The 19,707-nt window shown below is 39.2% G+C and overlaps 1 protein-coding gene across 4 annotated transcripts in view; it reads right to left on the bottom strand.

Annotated features, from left to right (window-relative positions):
- LOC131254869 (uncharacterized) overlaps positions 1-19,707 on the bottom strand; it is a 134,945-nt gene that overhangs the window by 82,487 nt on the left and 32,751 nt on the right. For 3 of the 4 annotated variants that reach the window (XM_058255573.1, XM_058255586.1, XM_058255580.1), the window contains one exon: positions 8,226-8,298. The exons of the other annotated variant lie outside the window; for it this stretch is intronic. In XM_058255573.1, coding sequence (XP_058111556.1) covers positions 8,226-8,298 — 73 coding nt within the window. The remainder of the gene's footprint in view (positions 1-8,225; positions 8,299-19,707) is intronic. 4 annotated transcript variants of the gene reach the window in all.

Raw genomic sequence — 19,707 nt, 5'->3', positions numbered from 1 at the left:
TTTGACCCATTGACTCGCAAGAAATATATCTCTGCCGATGTCACTTTCTTTGAGGATCTTTCTTTTTTCTCCTCTCCAGGCCGATCCCTCTGTGATCCTCTTACGCGTCAGGGGGAGTATGACTCTTATCCTCTTTCCACTAGTGATCATGGGAAAACTCCTCTCCCCACTAGTGATCATGGGAAAACTCCTCTTCCCTCTATTCAGCATCCTGTTGGTGATATGGGTGAGCCTAAGCCTTTGCGGGTGTATCATCGTTGAGATAAATCTTCACAAGCTCAGCCATCCACCCTTCCGCTCACTTTGGATGTTGGTTCAGGTGACTCTCCTAACTCGAGTTTAGATTTTCCCATTGCCTTGCGCAAAGGGTCACGATCTTGTACTCAACACCCCATTAGTAATTTCGTTTCATATGATCATCTTTCACCGTCTTTTCAGTCGTTTGCAGCTTCCCTTTCATCACAGACTATTCATAGATCTCTCTCACATGCTCTTCAGAGTCCTGATTGGACAAAGGCGATGATGGAAGAAATGTCTGCTCTTGAGAAGAATCATACTTGGGATCTTGTGCCACTTCTTGTAGGCCATAAACTTGTTGGCTGTCGATGGGTTTATATAATCAAGTTTCTTCCAGATGGCTCGATTGATCGCTATAAAGCCCGTCTTGTTGCTAAAGGTTACACACAGACTCATGGTGTGGATTACTTCGAGACATTCTCTCCGGTGGCTAAGCTTAATTCAATTCGTGTTGTGCTCTCCTTGGCCGTTAATTTATCATGGCCCTTGTTTCAGCTTGATGTTAAGAATGCATTTCTCCATAGGGATCTTGTAGAGAAAGTTTATATGCATCAACCTCCTGGCTTTGTTGCTTCTCACAACCCTGCACTTGTATGTCGGTTGAAGAAGGCTCTTTATGGACTCAAACAATCTCCACGTGCATGGTTCGAAAAATTTAGTCAGGCTCTCTTGGAGTTTGGCTTTGTTCGTAGTCATGCTGATCATTCTCTCTTTATATGTCGTCGATCGACAGGCATCATGGTTCTCATTGTCTATGTGGATGATATTGTTTTGTCCGGTAGTGATTCTGCTGGAATGAGGGAGGTCAAAGATTTTTTGAAGACCAAGTTTGAGATCAAGGATCTTGGTCCTCTTCGCTACTTCCTCGAAATTGAAGTTGCTCGCTCATCATCTAAATTGGTCTTGTCACAACGAAAATATGTGCTCGATCTTCTCATGGAGACCGGCATGTTAGGGTGCAAGCCTGGTACCACTCCCATGGATACTTCACAGAAGCTTCGACCAGATGATGGTGCTCTCCTTACTGATCCCGAGATGTATCGACGACTTGTAGGCCGGCTTATTTACCTAACTATTACTCGTCCAGATCTCTCATTTGCGGTGGGAGTTGTTAGCCAATTCATGCAAGCTCCCTGTACTTCTCATCTCACGACTGTCTACCACATACTTCGTTATTTAAAATCAGCCCCGGGTCTTGGCCTCCTCTTTCAGTTGCATGGTCATCTTCATCTTTATGGCTATTCCGATGCTGATTGTGCAGGTAGTACTTTTGATCGCTACATCTGGCTTCTATACCTTCCTAGGTGGCAATCTTATAACCTGGAAGAGCAAAAAGCAGCCAGTTGTTGCCCGGTCCTCGGTTGAAGCAGAATATCGTGCTATGGCTCATGCGATGTGTGAACTTGTGTGGCTTCGCAATCTTCTTGAAGAACTTCGCTATCCTCCTTCGGATCCTATTCCTCTTCACTGTGACAATCAAGCGGCCATCCATATTACTCGTAACCCAGTTTTCCATGAGCGAACCAAGCATATTGAGGTCGACTGTCACTTTATTCGGGAGAAAGTCGCTTCTAAGGAAAAAGTCACTCCTTTTATTCGATTTGGGGATCAACTTGCTGATGTTCTTACAAAGTCCTTGAGTCGAGATGCTCTTCATCGTGTTCGTGACAAGTTGGGCATGATCAACATCTATGCTCCAACTTGAGGGGGAGTATAGAGAATGTTAGTGTATTGTATTTATTGTGTGTGGTTAGTGGGCGGCCCTTTTAGTGTAAGTGCATGCTATATGCTTTATCATAATAAAATATTATGTGTTAGGGCAAGCAAGCCCAACACATCATCTCTCCCAAACTCTCCTCCTCCTTCTTCTCTCTCAATATTCTCATCTCTTCTTCACATTATCCTCATCAAATCCTTCTCTACTATAAGTTTCTATTTAACGGGAGCCTAAAAACATGTGTCGTGTTGTCTTAAGAAATCAATCCAACCATCCTGTCAATCACATCTATCCATCCAACCATCCATCGATATTTCAGAGTATCAACAACACATGATATTTTGCCAAGAAATCATTGACAACTAGAAAGAAAACGGAAGATTGTAGTCTTAATATCGTCCATATTGCGATAACAACAATAACATGATATTATCGTCGACAACTTTTGTACACTTCATACAACCATGCACCATAAAAAATTTTGAAATGGAAGTTTTTCAATAAACAGATTTTTGGCGATACCGATACGCTGGTGATAATCAAAATATTGTCGATACATTGGCGATACAAGTGACACCTAGAATCTACACAATTAAAAATATTGGTGATATTGATATATTGACAATACAAGCAACATTCGAAATTTACACAGTCGAAAATATCGGCAATACATTGGTGATACTTATCAGTACATCGCCGATACCTGGAATTTTTTATACTAACAATTTTATTAGTATTGCTACCGGTGCAATTAGTATCGCCAAGCTGGAAATACGGATAATATCAAGGATATTTGGATAATATTGGGGATACTTCAAACAATACGCAAAACAATTTAGTATGAAACATCTTTTGTCTGCCCCTCCAGCACAAGCTCAAAATTCACCACCATACTAATCACACACCTTCAAAACTCTACGTCAATTGCTCTTCTATCACATAAACCATTAAAAAAAAAAAAAAAGTTGACACAAAAAGAGTTGGTGTTCCGTAGTGGTAATGGTAGGCGTAACAGTGCCCACCGTTAAGGATACGTTGAATTGGTGTAACGGGCAATACTCCTCCGTATCGGTCGATTTGCTCCAAAAAATCTGGAAAAATATTTAGAAAATCTGAAAAAGTGTAAATATTCCAAATATGCATTCATTTATAATTTTGAACATGTTTATGATAGTGTAATGGTCCAATCTTTGGTGAGAATGCTATATCGGGTTGTCGATGGATTTATGAACCTGACGACTTGAAATTGACTGCAAGCCTTTTATATTTAATTTTCTAACTATATAATATCAATATAAATTATTATAATGAATGTAATACCAAAACATCTCATATTTGCAGGTTTTACTATTATTTATAGTATTGGTATATTACGTACCTCGCGACTCGAATACATTCATTTCAATATACAGTCTATGGACTTTTGTGCCTTATTATATAATACAGGGGCATTTTCACACCGGGCTCGAGTGGGGTAGCCTGTGGGATGCAGGGACACACTCGGGGTGGGTGGCCCGTGTGAGGCAAGTGGCTCGTGAGAGGAGGGCCCCACCTGTGTGAGGCAGGTGGCTTGTATGAGGCGGTACCCATGTGATTTGGGGCCCACGAGGGGGGTTCGGCTGAGGTCCTAACCCATGAGATGTGGGGCCTAGACTATGAGATAAAGGGATTAATTCGCCATGCTCTATCAGTTCGAGCTTTTAGAGCAAGTGGTTAATTGTCCTGCATCAAAGTGGTATCAGAGCGGGAGGTCTCGTGTTCGAGACTCCTCACCGGGGGTGATTAATGCAGGGGCATTTTCACACCGGGCTCGAGTGGGGTAGCCTGTGGGATGCAGGGACACACTCGAGGTGGGGGCCCGTGTGAGGCGGGTGGCTCATGAGAGGCGGGCCCCACCTGTGTGAGGCAGGTGACTCGTGTGAGGTGGTACCCATGTGATTTAGGGCCCACGAGGGGGGTTCGGCCGAAGTCCTAACCCATGAGATGTGGGGCCTAGGATATGAGATAAAGGGATTAATTCGCCATGCTCCATCAGTTCGAGCTTTTAGAGCAAGTATTTAACTGTCCTGCATCATTATGTAATTCATATACCTAACAATTTAATATCATTTCTTTCTATAGATTTTATAAAAAAATTAAAATTAAAATTAGATTTAGTATATAATGTTACCAATTTGGGTCTGATTTGGGGGACCATTCGATGCCCCAAATCAGCCTCAAATTCATGCAATCTATTGGCACTTATCGCACTAATGGATTAGTGCATTTATTTGACAATGAAGAGTGAAAATTATCAAATTGTCCAATTTCAAAAAACAGGTGTCTGTAAATTAATGGTTCCTATTTCAAAAAACAAGTGTCTGTAAATTAATGGTTCCTATTTCAAAAAAAACAAGTGTCTGTAAATTAATGGTGAAAATTGTTCAAACAATTTAATTTTGGGATTACGACTTAGCAACAATGGTCCTAAAATTTAATTGGTTAATTTTGAGTTGATATATGTCTCATGTACAAATTTTAAGGCCATTAGGTGGGGCCCACTCGATGTATGTATTATATATCCATGTTGCCCATCCATTTTGCCAACTCATTTCAGGGCATGGTCCAAAAATGAGGCAGATCCAGATCTCGAGTGGACCACTAGTGGGTGAGGTGGGCCACATTGATTTATTTGTACATCCATGCCGTCAATCTGTTTTGCCAACTCATTTTAAGGCGTGGTCAAAAAAAATCAGGTGGATCTAAATCTCACGTGGCCCACTAGTGAGTGACGCCTTAAATGTGAGACCCACCTCAATGCATTTATTGTATATCCATGCGGTCCATCCTTTTTGCCAACTCATTTTAGGCCATGGTCTAAAAAAAAGGTGGATCCAAATCTCAGGTGGACCACACAGTAGGGATTGAATTCCCACCATTAAAATGTTCTTGGGACCAATTTCCTTTTTAGATCAAGTTGTTATTTGTGTTCTCCCTTCATCCACGTCCATGTAACCATATCAATAAGTTCGATGGCAAATAAACATTATAGTGGGCCCTAGGAAGTTTTAAACAGTGGGTATTCTATCCTACTGTGTGGTCCACTTGAGATTTGGATCCCCTCATTTTAGGGACCATGCCCAAAAATGAACTAGAAAAACTGATGGACAACATGGATATACCACACATAAATCAAGGTGGTCCCTATGCAGTGACATAGTGCAAGTGCACTAAGCTACGTGTCCTGCAAAGTAGCAGTCCATTCGGTTTTTTTTTTTTTTTTTAAATTTATTTTAATTCTAAAGAGAGGGAACCAAAGAAAAACGGAAAGAGGGAAAAGGAGAGAAAAGAGGGAGAGAGAGGGCCGCAACACTAGGGAGAAGAAAGAAAGAAGAGCAACAACTGCTGCTGCCGCCACAACTGCAACAATTGTAGAAGAAGTTTTTGCACACCTTGCCTCCAACCTTAGGTCCAAAATATTGTTCAGAGTATCCCCGATATTATCGAAATATCCCTGATATTATCTCTATCTCCAGCTCAGTGATACCAATAACACTAGCAGCGATATCAATAACACTAGTAATCCTAGAAATTCCAGGTATCAGTTATGTATTTCAAAGTATTGCCGATGTATCGATATCGCCAATGTAACGCCAATATTTCCAACTATGCAAATTCTAGGCACCGCTTGTATCGCCAATGTACCGATATCGCAATATTTTCAACTGTGTAAATTCCAAGTGTCACTTCTATTTCTAATGTATCGACGATATTTTGATAACATCACCAATGTATCAATATCGCCAAAATTTTGTTTATTAAAAAAATTTCATTTCAAATTTATTTTTTACGGGCACATGGTTGTATACAATGTTCAAATTATCGATGATGCATTCGATCATATTGCGATATCATCGTTATCGCAGGCGATATCAAGACTGTAGTCTTTTGTTTCCTTTCCAGTTATTGATGATTTCTTAGCGAAGTATCGTGTGTTGTCGACATTTTGAAATATTGATGAATGTTTGGATGAAAGGTTGGATGGATAGATGGGATGGTTAAAAGAATAAGATGGGTTTGATAGGATGGTTGGACTGGTTTCTTACAACAACACATACTTTGAGGCCCCCAATAAATGGAAACTTATTATTTGTGCTTTTTCTTTTTTTCTTTTTTGCAATTTTTTGATTTCTAAATATGCAAATATGTGTATTTTAGCATCTCCTGAAGTTTCACTGAAAAATTCCACCGTTTTCCCCATGTTTGTCCAACGTTTCCCTGCATTTCCAGTTATTGGCGATATTATCGACGATATCCATATTGTTTTCGTATCCCCAGCCAACGAAACTTGTAGCAATACCAATACTTCAAACATTGTCCCCAATAAAGGGATAATCTTTTGAATTCATCCTCCCATGGCCATAGTGATTGCCTCCATCCTATTTCACATGCTTGTACTTGGAATATGAAACTTGAATAGGATTTTTTTTTTTACAATGTCAAGGTGTCCCCCACCCCATTTCGAGGCAAGACTATTCCCTGCAGATGCACGCAATCACCCGCCACCACGTGCATCGGGTAATGCCGGGGAGTGGAATCAAACTTGAATAAGATTTTAAGCAAGAAAATTATAGACTTGTTAACCCTATTACTTTATAGAAAACAATAGACTTCTTCACTGCAACTATGAGTTAACAATAGCACTTTCTTTTGGTAAGTTGCTTTTGGTTGGGAAATAGTATGTTCTTGATCAATGTGCTCCACCATAATGGGGGTGGTCAAATCCAATGTTTTCAGTATTGGACGCATGTATCGCCTTGGGATATGGAAACATATTGGTTATTGCCTCACAAATATCACATGTATCATGTAATATATCACTGTTTTTGGGAAACATTAGGAAATTGGTTGAATTTTTCAATAAAACTTCAGGGGATGTTAAAGATGACATTATTACGTAATTAGAACTCAAAAGATCTCAAAAAAACAAGTACACATAATAAGTTTCCTTTGTATAAGGACCTAAAAGATGTGTTGTCTAACAAAAGTGATGCAATTATATTCAAAATCATTTCATATATAATTTATAGATCATAAAAGACATGTATGAAAGTCGAAAATCAAAGGTCAAAATAAATAAATAAAAATCGGATTTTCCCTAATTTTCCGTTTTTCCCAAATTCAAAATCATAGGCCAAAATCCATGATTGAGCATCATTAATTCCATGTGATTTAAACAGGAAAAAGGTATTCAAATTCGATAAAACTCACTGATTTCGTTTATCAAAATGCATACTCTCCGATCTAGATTTCTGCACCCAAATCCCCATTTCTCTCCAGCCAATTGAAAAGTAGTCGAGATCACCTTAAGAAGGTAACTGAAGGAAGGAAAAAAAAAAAAAATGATTTTGGCAAATTATCCTCCTCCTTTTTTTTTTTGGCAAAGGGGGCTGACGATGGTATCGACAATACATATTGATGGTATCAATAATACAAAGGAGTTTATAACTGCGATATTTTCAAAATACCATAATATATCAATATATCACCGATGCATTGCGATGTTTGGAAATATCTCATGATACGGGGAAGAAAATGAACTTAGGCTCAGTTTCGTATCACCCACATGCGAATAGTATCAACCGATATATTGGCCAATACTATCAATATTGCAATCACTACATCTTGTACTTAGCTATGAAAATCACTTTGCATGCCTCAATTGCCCCATCATATCTTTTATCGACACATGGCATATTTTTGTTGTACTATTTTTTAAAAAATATCTGAGAGACAAGAACTATGAGATATTTTCCTCACCTCCCGAATGTGCTCCAGCTTTTACTGAACTCACACGTTGAGAATTTCAATAGTGCTTTCATGAATATAGTACAGGACATGATTCTTTTAGCAATATAATAGTTATTAATCGTTGTTGAAATGCAAGAAGATCAGTGTTGCTGTTCATGGTGACTTTTTTTCCTTTAAAAGTACGATATCAGATTTGATAACCCAAAATAATCATGTTCCCTTCACAATAAAGATGAATTTTCTAACGTCCTAACCATAATGACAATGCAATTCAGAGAACAAACAGAAACCAAGAACTCAAATCATAGAAAATTGAAGAAGGGCATAAGAAGTCTGCATGAGGAAATAGGTTGTAGCATCATAGTGCTTTTAGATTGGTCAAAATGCATGTAAGTAGAATATCCATTGGCACGAATTTTACCTTTGTATAAGAAAATCCTCAGTCGTCGGTGTGTCTAAAACTGGATTTGCAAAAAAAGAGCCTTTCAACATGTCTGTACAAGCAAAAGAAGGCAGAATTCAAACAGGCAGTCCATTGACCCAAGAAGTAGAAATATGAACAGAATGACATGAGCTTAACCTCTCAAAAGAGACAAGCACAATATCTTCCAAGTCTTTCTTAGAATATCCTAACTGATCTGCTCTTGAATTGGGTATCTCAACAAACAAAACATCAAAGTGAGATAGAAAAGCCTTGCATCTCCATCCCTCTCACATTAAGGATTTTCAAGAAGAGTGAAGTAGCAGTAACTACAACCAAACATGATGAGGGCATCCAAGCACCTACATGAGTTTGTCGGAGGAGGAGGAGAGCTAAGGCCTCAGCTCCTGTTTAATTATGGTTGGATGATCTCTACATGGGGCCCAGTGGACCCGATTCGGGTTCTTAGCCGCAATAAAGACCCCACATGCATGGTTGTGCATTTTTGAAGACCCCACACTGGGAAGATGCATGTGGGCTGCTTATTTGGAATAAATTGATACATCTTTGGACTGTTTGGATGTCGCCTAGCCTAAACTGGACCACATCTAGACATTACAAACATTAGACCATGCCGTTAGATATCTTGGACACATTAGTTTGGTGACCCGGACTGTTGGAAATGTTAAGAAACTTGAGTTTAGGTGTACAGACACTCTAGTATGCAAATGCAAGCCATGGACATGTTGGACCACATTAATCCAGGCCATTGATCACATGTAGACGTATCTATTGCACATTGGAGATCATCCTTGTGCCGTGTGGTACATCTTTATTTCTTCTTTATTTTTCAGTTTTATTTCAGATTATTAGATATTTATGTTTTTATCTTATCCGTTAATAGATTTGGACAATCAATAATAGTTCCAGACCTAGCGTTTGCTTAGGTTTTCTTATAGTTACTTGTTTGAGACTTGGGATGATGGACATATTGAATGAGATTTCTCTAAATTGCTTCTTTTGAGCAAGAAAACTTCCAATGAATGGAATTTGGTATGAAGCCATTGGAATGATTCTAAATTATCTTTCTTATTCCTATTCAGTGTTCGAATTGTCGGTACCGTATCACTACAACTTTTGTTAGTAGGGGATATGGAAATAATATCGATATCGCTGATAACTGGAAATGTGGGAAAACATGGGGGAAATGGTGGTATTTTTCAGTGAAATTTCATTTATGTTAAAATACACATATTTGCGTATTTATGAATTTTTTTTTTTTTAAAAAAATTGCAAAAAGAATGCATACATGATAAGTTTCCATTACTGGGGGCCCAAAAGCATGTGTTGTTGTAAGAAAGCAATCCAACCATCTCATCCATCCCATTTATCCAATCAACCTCCGACCTTCCATCCAAATATCTATTGATATTTCAGAATATCAGCAGCACTTAATATTACCCAACAAATCATTAACAACTGGAAAAGAAATGAAAGATTGTGGTCTTGATATCGACATGTTGCGATAATGATAATATCGTTGACAAATTAAACACTGCATACAACCATGTGGCCACAAAAAAATTTATGAAATGGGATTTTTTTTTAATATACAGATTTTTAGTGATATTTATACATTGGCAATATTATCGAAATATCGCAGATACATTGGCAATACAAGTGACGCCTGGAATTTACACAGTTGAAAATATTGATGATATCAATACATTAGCGATATTTAGCGATACATCGCTGATACCTAGAGTTTCTTATACTAGCATTGTTATCAGCAACGTCGAGCTAGAGATACAGATAATATCGGCAATATTTCAATAATATCAGAGATAATTCAAACATTGTTCCTATTAAGGTATTTCTTACTTCTCTCTCTTAAAATCTCTTTTTCCATTGAATATTTTTCTCTTCTTCCTCAAACCATTATCCATCATCAACCCAACTCATCACCAACCAAACTAACCCAACCCCACCACACCATCTGTATGACTGTATGGACTGTCTGTACAACATCCGTACAACCCTGATGCAGGACAATAAATCACTTGCTCTAAAAGCTCGAACTGATAGAGAATGACAAATTAATCCCTTTATCTCATAGCCCAGGCCCTAAATCTATGGATTAGGTCCTCGGCGAAACCCTCCTCGTGAGCCCCAAATCCATGGGTTTTGCCCCCTCGTGGGCCCCAAATCCATGGGTTCCGCCTCACACGGCCCCCAAATCCATAGGTTTTGTGGGCCACCCACCCCGAGTGTGCCCCTACACCCACAGGCCACCCCACTCGAGCCCGATGTGAAAATGCCTCCGCATTAAACCCCTCTGATGCGGGACAATTAACCAGTTGCTCTAAAAGCTCGAACTGTTAGAGCATGGCGAATTAATCCCTTTATCTCATAGCCCAGCCCCACATCTCATGGGTTAGGACCTGGGTCGAACCCCCCTCGTGGGCCCCAAATCACATGGGTACCGCCTCACACGGGCCGCCCACCCCGAGTGTGTCCCCGCATCCCACAGGCTACCCCACTCAAGCCCGATGTGAAATGCGCATTAATCACCCCCGGTGAGGAGTCTCGAACACGAGACCTCCCCCATGGGCCCCGCCCACCCCGAGTGTGGCCCTGCATCCCACAGGCGACCCCACTCGAGCCCGGTGTGAAAATGCCCTGCATTACCCCCGTTGACCATCTCTTATTTTCTATTTTATAAAACCCTGGCCTTTTATAAAACCCTAAATTCCCAATTTCTTGATTTCTAAACCCAAACTCTAATCCATTCAAACCCTAGCAAAGCGCAAGTGAATCCTCGAATCTAGAACAAATCCTATGCTAGATGAAAGTTCTATCATCCATTGGGCCATGTTTGATCAATAGCTTTAAGGATCTATTTGGAGGGATTGTGATGTGATCTCGAGCTTGAGCTTAATTGAATATTTTGATTTCTCTAAATTTGTGGTAGAATGGCTCTATTTTATGCTTTGATTGTTAAAGTCCCTTGATATACATTGATTCACATCCTCTAACAACTCGAGCTTTTAGAAAAAGTGGTTATTTGACATGGTATCAGAGCAGAAGGTCTTGTGTTCGAATCCCGGGAGCAACGAATATGCCTCCCTAATATATTCTCCCTTAGGGGGCCATTGTTTATGGTGTGAGTTGTCCCTCCACCCTTGCTCGGTATGTTCCCATGAGGAGTTCCACCTCGCACGTGCAGGGGAGTGTTAAAGTCCCTTGATATACATTGATTCACGATCCTCTAACAGCTTAAGCTTTTAGAGAAGGTGGTTATTTGGAATTGATTTACCCTGGTAATCCGTTAATTAATTTATTTGCATCATCATAGTTTAAGCCATCCACACTGCATCAAATTTTGGTATCAGAGACTACGTTAGCATAGGGTTTAGTGAGTCCATTGCTTTTGAATCTAGGGTTTTCATATTACCACGTCTAGAGTTAGCAGCTTTTTTCATCTTCATCACATTATGTTTAGGAAATTTAGTTGTTAGTCCTTCCCAATTAGCATGCCCAGTTTATGCCCACCTGTAAAAGGTGTGGTTTTGGTCTGCACCCCACAGTGAATTCAAAATAGCTTGCTGAGGCTATCAATGCCATCAATAACCATCTCGCGGCCATCGAGGCCCAAAGTAGAACCACCAGTAACCAACTAGGAGCCCTCTAGAATGAGACGAAGACTTGCATGACCGAGTTGGAAACTTCCCTCCATGTAGACCGTGAAAATTCGGAAGATGAACAATCCCAAGCGGGAGGTCAAGGTGGAGGACATGAGAGAGCATGGCCGAAGTGTTGGCTGTGGTGGGGGGCATACCCAACCACCCCTCAAAGAGTACCAAACCCATCCTGATCTTGATGAGCGAGTGATGAAGAGTGTAAAGATTAAAGTGTCGAGTTATGACGGTCACTTGGACCCAAAGGCATTCATCGACTGGCTTGCAGATGTGGATCATTATTTTGAGTCGTACGATATATCTGATAGCTGTCGGATAAGGTTTGCCAAGATGAAGTTGTTGGGCCAAGCCAAACTGTTTTGGACAAATGTTGAGTAGAAAATTGAGGTCTGGTGAAGATCCAATCTCACAATGGACTGAGATGAAAGAGATCCCTCTTTTACCACCAAAGGCTCATGGACCAGTGGGAGTCCCTCCCTCAGGGGTCTATGCCGACGGTTGCTTACATCGCAAAATTTGATGAGTATATGATGCAATGTAACATCAGGGAGGACCCGTTAGTGACCCTTTCTCACTTCAGAATGGGCCTCTGACCATAACTTTAGTGTGAGCTCATTCCTCATGACATCAGCAACTTAGAGCATGCATTTCAAGTGGTCCAAGAACTCGAGTGGTATCTGAGACTGCAATTCATGAGGCGATTCAACTCATGAGGTTCCAATGTCAAGGCCACTCCCCAGGGAGTTAAGCCTAATTTTGGAGGTCATTCTAAAGCCTCAATTGGCACTTTGTCCAACAACCAAGATGTGAAGGGTAAAGGTTTAACTAGTACCAGTTCAAGGGGAGGTGAGCAAGCGCGATGTTATGACTGCCAAGGGTACAGCTATTTCGCATACCAATGCCCTATGAAAGTGCAAAATAAGGCCCTTGTGATTGGCGAGTTGGATGAGGATGATCGGGGCGATTATGAAGAAGAAGTCTACGAGCCCGACGTTGGTGCTAGTGATGAAGAAGTTGAAGAAGTTAGTAGTTTTTGTAGAAGTTGTAGAGAGAGAGATGAGAGGAGAAAAAGTTGAAAGAGCTCAAAAACGTTAGCCTCCTCTATTTCTTATTCTGTTTATATGTAGGGTTTCCCCTATTTACAAATTACAACATAACCCCCTAATAAATATAAAATTACACATAAGAATTTGCATATTTACAGCTAAATCCCTAAACAAATAGTCCAAATCATCTCCAGTGACGATTTTGTCATCCACATAAATGAGTATAATGGTTCGAGTCTCTTTCTGAGTGTGAACAAACATAATATGATTCGACTGGCATCGCCTAAAGCCAAACGAGAGAACTGCAAAACTTAACCAGGCAAACCGCGCTCTTGGAGAATGTTTGAGGCCATAAAGAGCATTTTTAAGCTTACACTCTTTCCTAGTCTCCCCCTTAAGATGAAACCCAGAGGGAAGATCCATATAAACTTCCTCAGTTAGATCCCCATGAAGGCATTCTTAACGTCCAGTTGATATAATGGCCAAGAAAGATTGGCCGCTAAGGAGATGATTGGGCAAACTGAGTTCAATTTGGCCACAGGAGAGGTCTCATTATAATCAACACCATAATTTTGTGTACCCTTTGTTGGAACATTAATTTGTTATGTAGGGGTTTAGCTGTAAATATGCAAAGTAGAATCGTATATGTAATTTTATATTTATTAGGGGGTTATGATGTAATTTGTAAATATTGAAAACTCTACATATAAACAGAATAAGAAAAAAAGGTGACTCATGTTTTAGCTCTCTCAACTTTTCCTCCTCTCTCATCTCTCTCTACAACTTCTACAAAAACTACTTGGTATCAGAGCTTTGTTGGATCAATTCTAGATGAAATTGAGGATCTATACACAAGGAGGATTGAAGCCCAAAGGATTTCTAACACAGGGGCTGTTGACGTCAGCCAAACGGATGATGACATCAGCTATACAGGCCCATACGGATCTATTTGGGTTAAGATCCACACCAGTGTTTTAATAGCCACGTTATGTAGCATGTACTTATGCCACGTAGCATAGCTTAGCCTTAAAGTTATGTAGCTCATGAAAATAGCTTAAGTCATGTGTAGCCTATGCTACATGAAAATTTGCATAGGCTACACGCCACATAGTCTACACTACATACTATGTAGCTCACATTACAATTTATTTTTTACAACAACATTAAAATCAATTGATGTTTTCAATGTTTGTTACATTTTTCTATTTTCAATAAAATTAATTAATTTTTCAATGGTTTTAGTAAAAATAATATAAGTAACAATATTAAATCAGTTTCGTTGCTTTCTTTACATTTACATTTAATCATTACCCTATATTATTTTAGGTTGCGTTTAGTTGCACCAAATATCATGAAATATTGTTAACATCTATTATTAATCAGTCTAATTTTAGCCCCAAATCATCAATTTCTCAGATTTCTTTTGAATCGGTGGTTTTTAATCATTGGGATACACTCATTATGAACTGTTTTTTTAATGATCTATCAAGGAATGCTGCCCTTGTGCAGATTTGAGACGTTTTTATGCATGTTTTAGCAAAAAGGTGGGCCAACTGGACCTTGTTGTTTTGTTTTTGGAGGTCCAACGTATACATAGGATCCGGGTGTATATCCCAGCTGCGGGTTTTGCTCATGCTACATCAGCTTGTGATCTTTCTCCACCTCTTCTTCATATATCCATGGATTCTAAGTCATCTGGACATAGCTCCGAGTGGCCCATCTAAATTACCTCCACAAAATTTAATGGGAACAATTTTCTTTTGTGATCTCAGGTTGTCCACATGTATGTTATTGGCAAGGAGAAACTTGGATTTCTTATTGGCACATCCAAGAGGCCGTCTACTTCTCAATCTAATGATTCATCATAGATTGACGCATGGGATTCCTCAAATCCTATTGTTGTGGGTTGGATCCTCGACTGTATGGAACTGAGTATTGCCTCTTCCTATTTCTTCTATGATTTTGCTACCAATCTGTGGAAATCCCTCAATGAGACCTATGGGACCATATCTAACAAGCCCCATAAATTCCAGTTGACCACTGAACTTTATTCTCTCACCCAAGAGAATTTGTCAGTTACTGAATATTTTGGTGCACTAAAGAGTCGTTGGGAAGAATTGAGTCATCTGCAACCCTTGAGTGAGCTTCCAGATAGTCGCAGGGCAGAGATTGTGAGGATACGAGAAGATGAAGTAAAAACATATAAAATTTTGACTGGATTGAACAGTGAATATGAGGCCCTCTAAACCCAACTTGTTGCTACAGTTCCATTTCCCTCTCTTTAGGTAGCATATTCTATTATTCGTACTGAGGAGGCCTGCAGGCCTTGTAACATTCAATAGATCCATCAGCCCGATACTTGATAGAATACACCCACTTGCACCCCGCAGTGTGCTTATCGGCAAGTAAGGAAACAATATCCCATGTGCCATTCTTATCAATGGCAACCATTTCTGCTTTCATCGCATTTCTGCCTTCATCGCATTCTTCCATGTAGGAACTGCATGTAACATCCCGAATTTTTGTGGCCTAAGTACATACTCGTGCCCGAGAATTCCGAGTGTTAATAATATAAAAATTGGATGCTTCAAAATCGCACTTTATTTTTTTTTTAAAGATAAATCACATCCAGTTACATTCACAAAGGTAACCATTCACGAGAATAAAATCGAATATATTTATTATTCCATTAGAGTAAAAGCGTACAAATAATTCTTTAATGCCCACTCAATGGGAGCTTATTACATTATCAAAGTTTGCAGCGGAAAATAAATAAAACAATTCGTGATGCTATCCTTCTTTATTAATCGAAATAATCTTCCATAGAATGATTATCGTCCGTATCATCAACATGTGATTCACCTGCAATATCTATATGGTTGGAGAGGGTCAATGCCCTACTCATAGTGCTGGTTATCCTTTAAGATTAATAATAATTCAAGAGATTCATAAGAATAATGTGGGGTTCTGATACGTCTTGTACTCCACCACTACGGGTGGTATCAATATGCGCAACCAATATATATATGAATGCATGCCTAGCAAAGTGTGTGCGGTCCATCATACGTAGCGATCATCACAATATGAAATATAATTCATAAAAAACTTGGCTCACCCCGCATCCCATACTATCAAGATTCGTTAGCGTGTCCAACGCTATCGTGGATTTACGTGAACACATCAAGACGGTACAACACAGATCGGATGAATTACGTGACACAATTTGTTCATGGAGCGACTATCTACAACATCCAATCACGAAAGTGATGTAACACGCATTGCGAATTGCTTATATAGATTTGTGCACCACTACCCAAAATCCATGGAATTATGCGTCAACCAAGAGGGTCACTACCCAGAGCACATTACGTCCACGATAAAATATATGAACCACTATATATGAGGCCTATAATACATCACTTGCATCAATAGAGAAATAAACTATGAGGGTTTTGGAATTCCAAGACATGCACAAGCCATAAAGGGCGGTTGCACAAAGCTAACCTAATAAATGAGAAAAGTAGCATTAAGCTATCTCGATAAAAGAGAAGAGCAACAAATAGGCTAACTCAACAAGAATAAGGAAGAGTAGCAAAAGACCAACTAAATATAGAGTGGAAGCACGCGTCGCTCTCAAAATTGACAAAGGGCAAAGCTTGTATCCATCACCCCACATAAATTCATAAAAATCACGCATACTTAAAATCATACCTTAACCATAATTCCCAAAAGGATAAATAATTCATAACGGTCCATCAATCAATTGCATGGAAAATCACAGTAATATTAAAGTATGTAAAAACAAGATAAATCATATCAACTCAAATTAGTGTAAGCTTAAATGAATCCCTCACCTTAGCCTTAGATTTAAACCTTAGGTATATCTCGATATAGAAAAGCTTCTACATGAATCACGACATCGCTTGAGCAAGAGGGAGACACCATACACGTGGAGAAGGAAGAGGATGATGGGTGTCTAGGCTTTTCTCTCTCTCTCTCTCTCTCTCTCTCTCTCTCTCTCCTCGGACGTTAGGAGGTGGTGTGTGTGGAGAAGGAGACGCACACTCTTTTATAAAGGAGTGGGCGTGTGAGAGGGGGTGTGTTTCACATCCCACTTGGATTGGGTTTCTTCAATTTGACCTTTTCTGGTGATCTTTCTTTAAATATAATTCGTCCAATATGTCGGGGTCGTTGAATAGAGTCAGGGTATATGATTTTCTTGGAGATCTGAAATTTAAATTGGCTTATCTTGAAAATTCTCCTAATGGGTGCCAAAACGAACTTGATCTCAATTAACAGTCCACACTTAATGATCAAGGCCCAATTTTGGGAGAAATGTGTAGTCAAGATAGACAAACGGTTGGACAAAAGTTGGTGGTTGATCAATGGTGGAAAAGGCATAAATCTGAAATTTCACCTTTTGCACCAAAATGAAGGAATTGGAGTCAAGGCGGTCATCATTCAATGGTGTAGGATCATAAATCAGCGTCTAAATTTTGTATGATATCGTAGTCATACGAGGCCAAAGTGTGGTCAAAGTTTGAGTTGCGATTGACGGTGTAGAGTGGGTCAATCGGAAGCTCCAAATTTAGAAAGAGTTGGTAAGCCTTTCGCACCTAAGGAAAAAGCTTACCAAGGTAGGGTTCTCATATTTCACACTTGGTCTATATGATGGAAAATTCGAGTCATTCATATGAAGGGAAATATCCTACTACAACTACCCACGAGCTTTCTTCACTCGATGGACGCCAAAATCAACGGTTAAGGGGATGATTTGTCAATTGGGCCACTTTTACAATGATTTAAGGGCTAAAATTCAATGTGTGTGGTTAATTTATGATAACTAGGCATGATATAAAATTTTACATGAAACAGATCATGGGAACCATGTGATCTAGAATTCAAGGGTATAGGTTAATAGCATTAAGTATTTACAATTTTGCCATCTTTTATTTCTCCAACTTCCACCGTCTGTAACGTCGGACTACACCATCCAAATACATTGAAATTTCACAAACATTCTTTATTTTTTATTCTCTTTCCATCGCCCCATTTTGGGCCTAAATCACTTATAGATGACCAAGATGCCTTTTTAATGGGTTATACTGCCCCGAGGTCTAAATCAACGCTTTCATATATCTAATAGAGAAGTCAGCTGGTAGTTGTGGCATATACCGTACAATCTTCAAACTGAGCTGTTCATTCTGATATTTAGGCGGCCCATTTGGCGGATCCAAATATGATGGATGGTTAGATGACATGTTAAAAATAGGAAAACTTGATGGTTAGTACTCTGATCATGTATGTAGGTGGTTATACGGTCGGTTTTGTAAATGGATGAACACAAGTAGGTTTTTAGAGTGATCAAGAGGTAGAACATGTATACCGTTAAATTCAAGTGACTTGTTCACATGTGTAAGTTTCTCATATTATAGTTCTGATGGTGGGTTAAGCATATTTATAGGTGGTGAACAAAATGAACGGATCAAAATCTCAATTTGATATGTGCACGAGCAGATGCAGATATCAAGTAGTTAGTTTACTATGATCGGGCGGTCTAAACTCAAAGTGGATGGTCAGATATCTTTACCTATCGGTGGATAGTTGACTGAACGGTTGGTTATGATGGATAAGTGGGAATACTTGGACATATAATGATCTTGTCTTAAAATCAACGGTCGGATGGCTTGATCTATGGATGAAGATCATTCTCAACGATAAGATTCATGTTGAAGAATAAATCTAAGGTTAGGATAGTTAAATTGGTATCTTACACATGTACATACTAAGTTAAAATTCATGGTGACACTTGAGAACTTTCAATACTCGGGTATTGAAAAGTTTGGAGTGTTACAATCTACCCCCCTTAAACAAAATTTCGTCCCCGAAATTTAATTACTTCTATCATTCTCAATGATTCATTATGCTTAAGTTTTCAATGTATTCCTCGCAAGGTACATATATATATATATATATATATATATATATATATATATATATATATATATATATATATATATATATATATATATGTCTAGGTATGCGTATAATTGGCTACATGAAATCAGGACGCTGCACTGCAAGTGCCTCAATAACTGATTTAGGAATAGAGGAGAAAGAGATGGCAGCAAGGAAATCATGATATATAGGAGAGACAGAATCATAAGAAACAAAGTTAGAAATGGGATGCAAGGTTGGATGATGGCTACAAGTATGGGAAGCAATAGGAGAGGATGGATGAGTAATGGAAGTGGGACTGAGAGAATTACTTGATGTAGGAAGAGGAGCTACTAGTAGTATTGTTAGTTGTCTCAACTTTCTACAAACATAGGCGAGAATCTGCTTAGGCACCTCAGGATGAGGAACAAACTGGTCACTAACCACAACCACAGGCATAGGTAAAGGAGCATGTGAGGTAACTAAATTCGGAGGATTAAACATGGTAGAGAAAAAAGGACGATCTTCAAAGAATGTGACATCCATGGACACAAAATACATTTTAGTGCATGTATCATAACACTTACAACCTTTGTGCTGAAGAGAGCACCCAAGGAAGATGCATTTGATGGAACGATTGGCAAACTTGTCTCAGGATGGACACGGAGTGAACAATACAAATGCACCCAAAACCTTGGGAGGAATACCAAAAAGAGAACAACCAGGCTTAAGTGTATGAAAAGGAGTCGTGCCATTTAAGACACGAGAAGGCATACGATTAATTAAATACCAAGAAGTCAA

The sequence above is a fragment of the Magnolia sinica genome, chromosome 1 (assembly GCF_029962835.1).
Source record: "Magnolia sinica isolate HGM2019 chromosome 1, MsV1, whole genome shotgun sequence".
Lineage (NCBI taxonomy): Eukaryota > Viridiplantae > Streptophyta > Magnoliopsida > Magnoliales > Magnoliaceae > Magnolia > Magnolia sinica.
The sequence above is the reverse complement of the archived record's forward strand: the minus strand, read 5'-3'. Positions and strand labels throughout refer to the sequence as shown.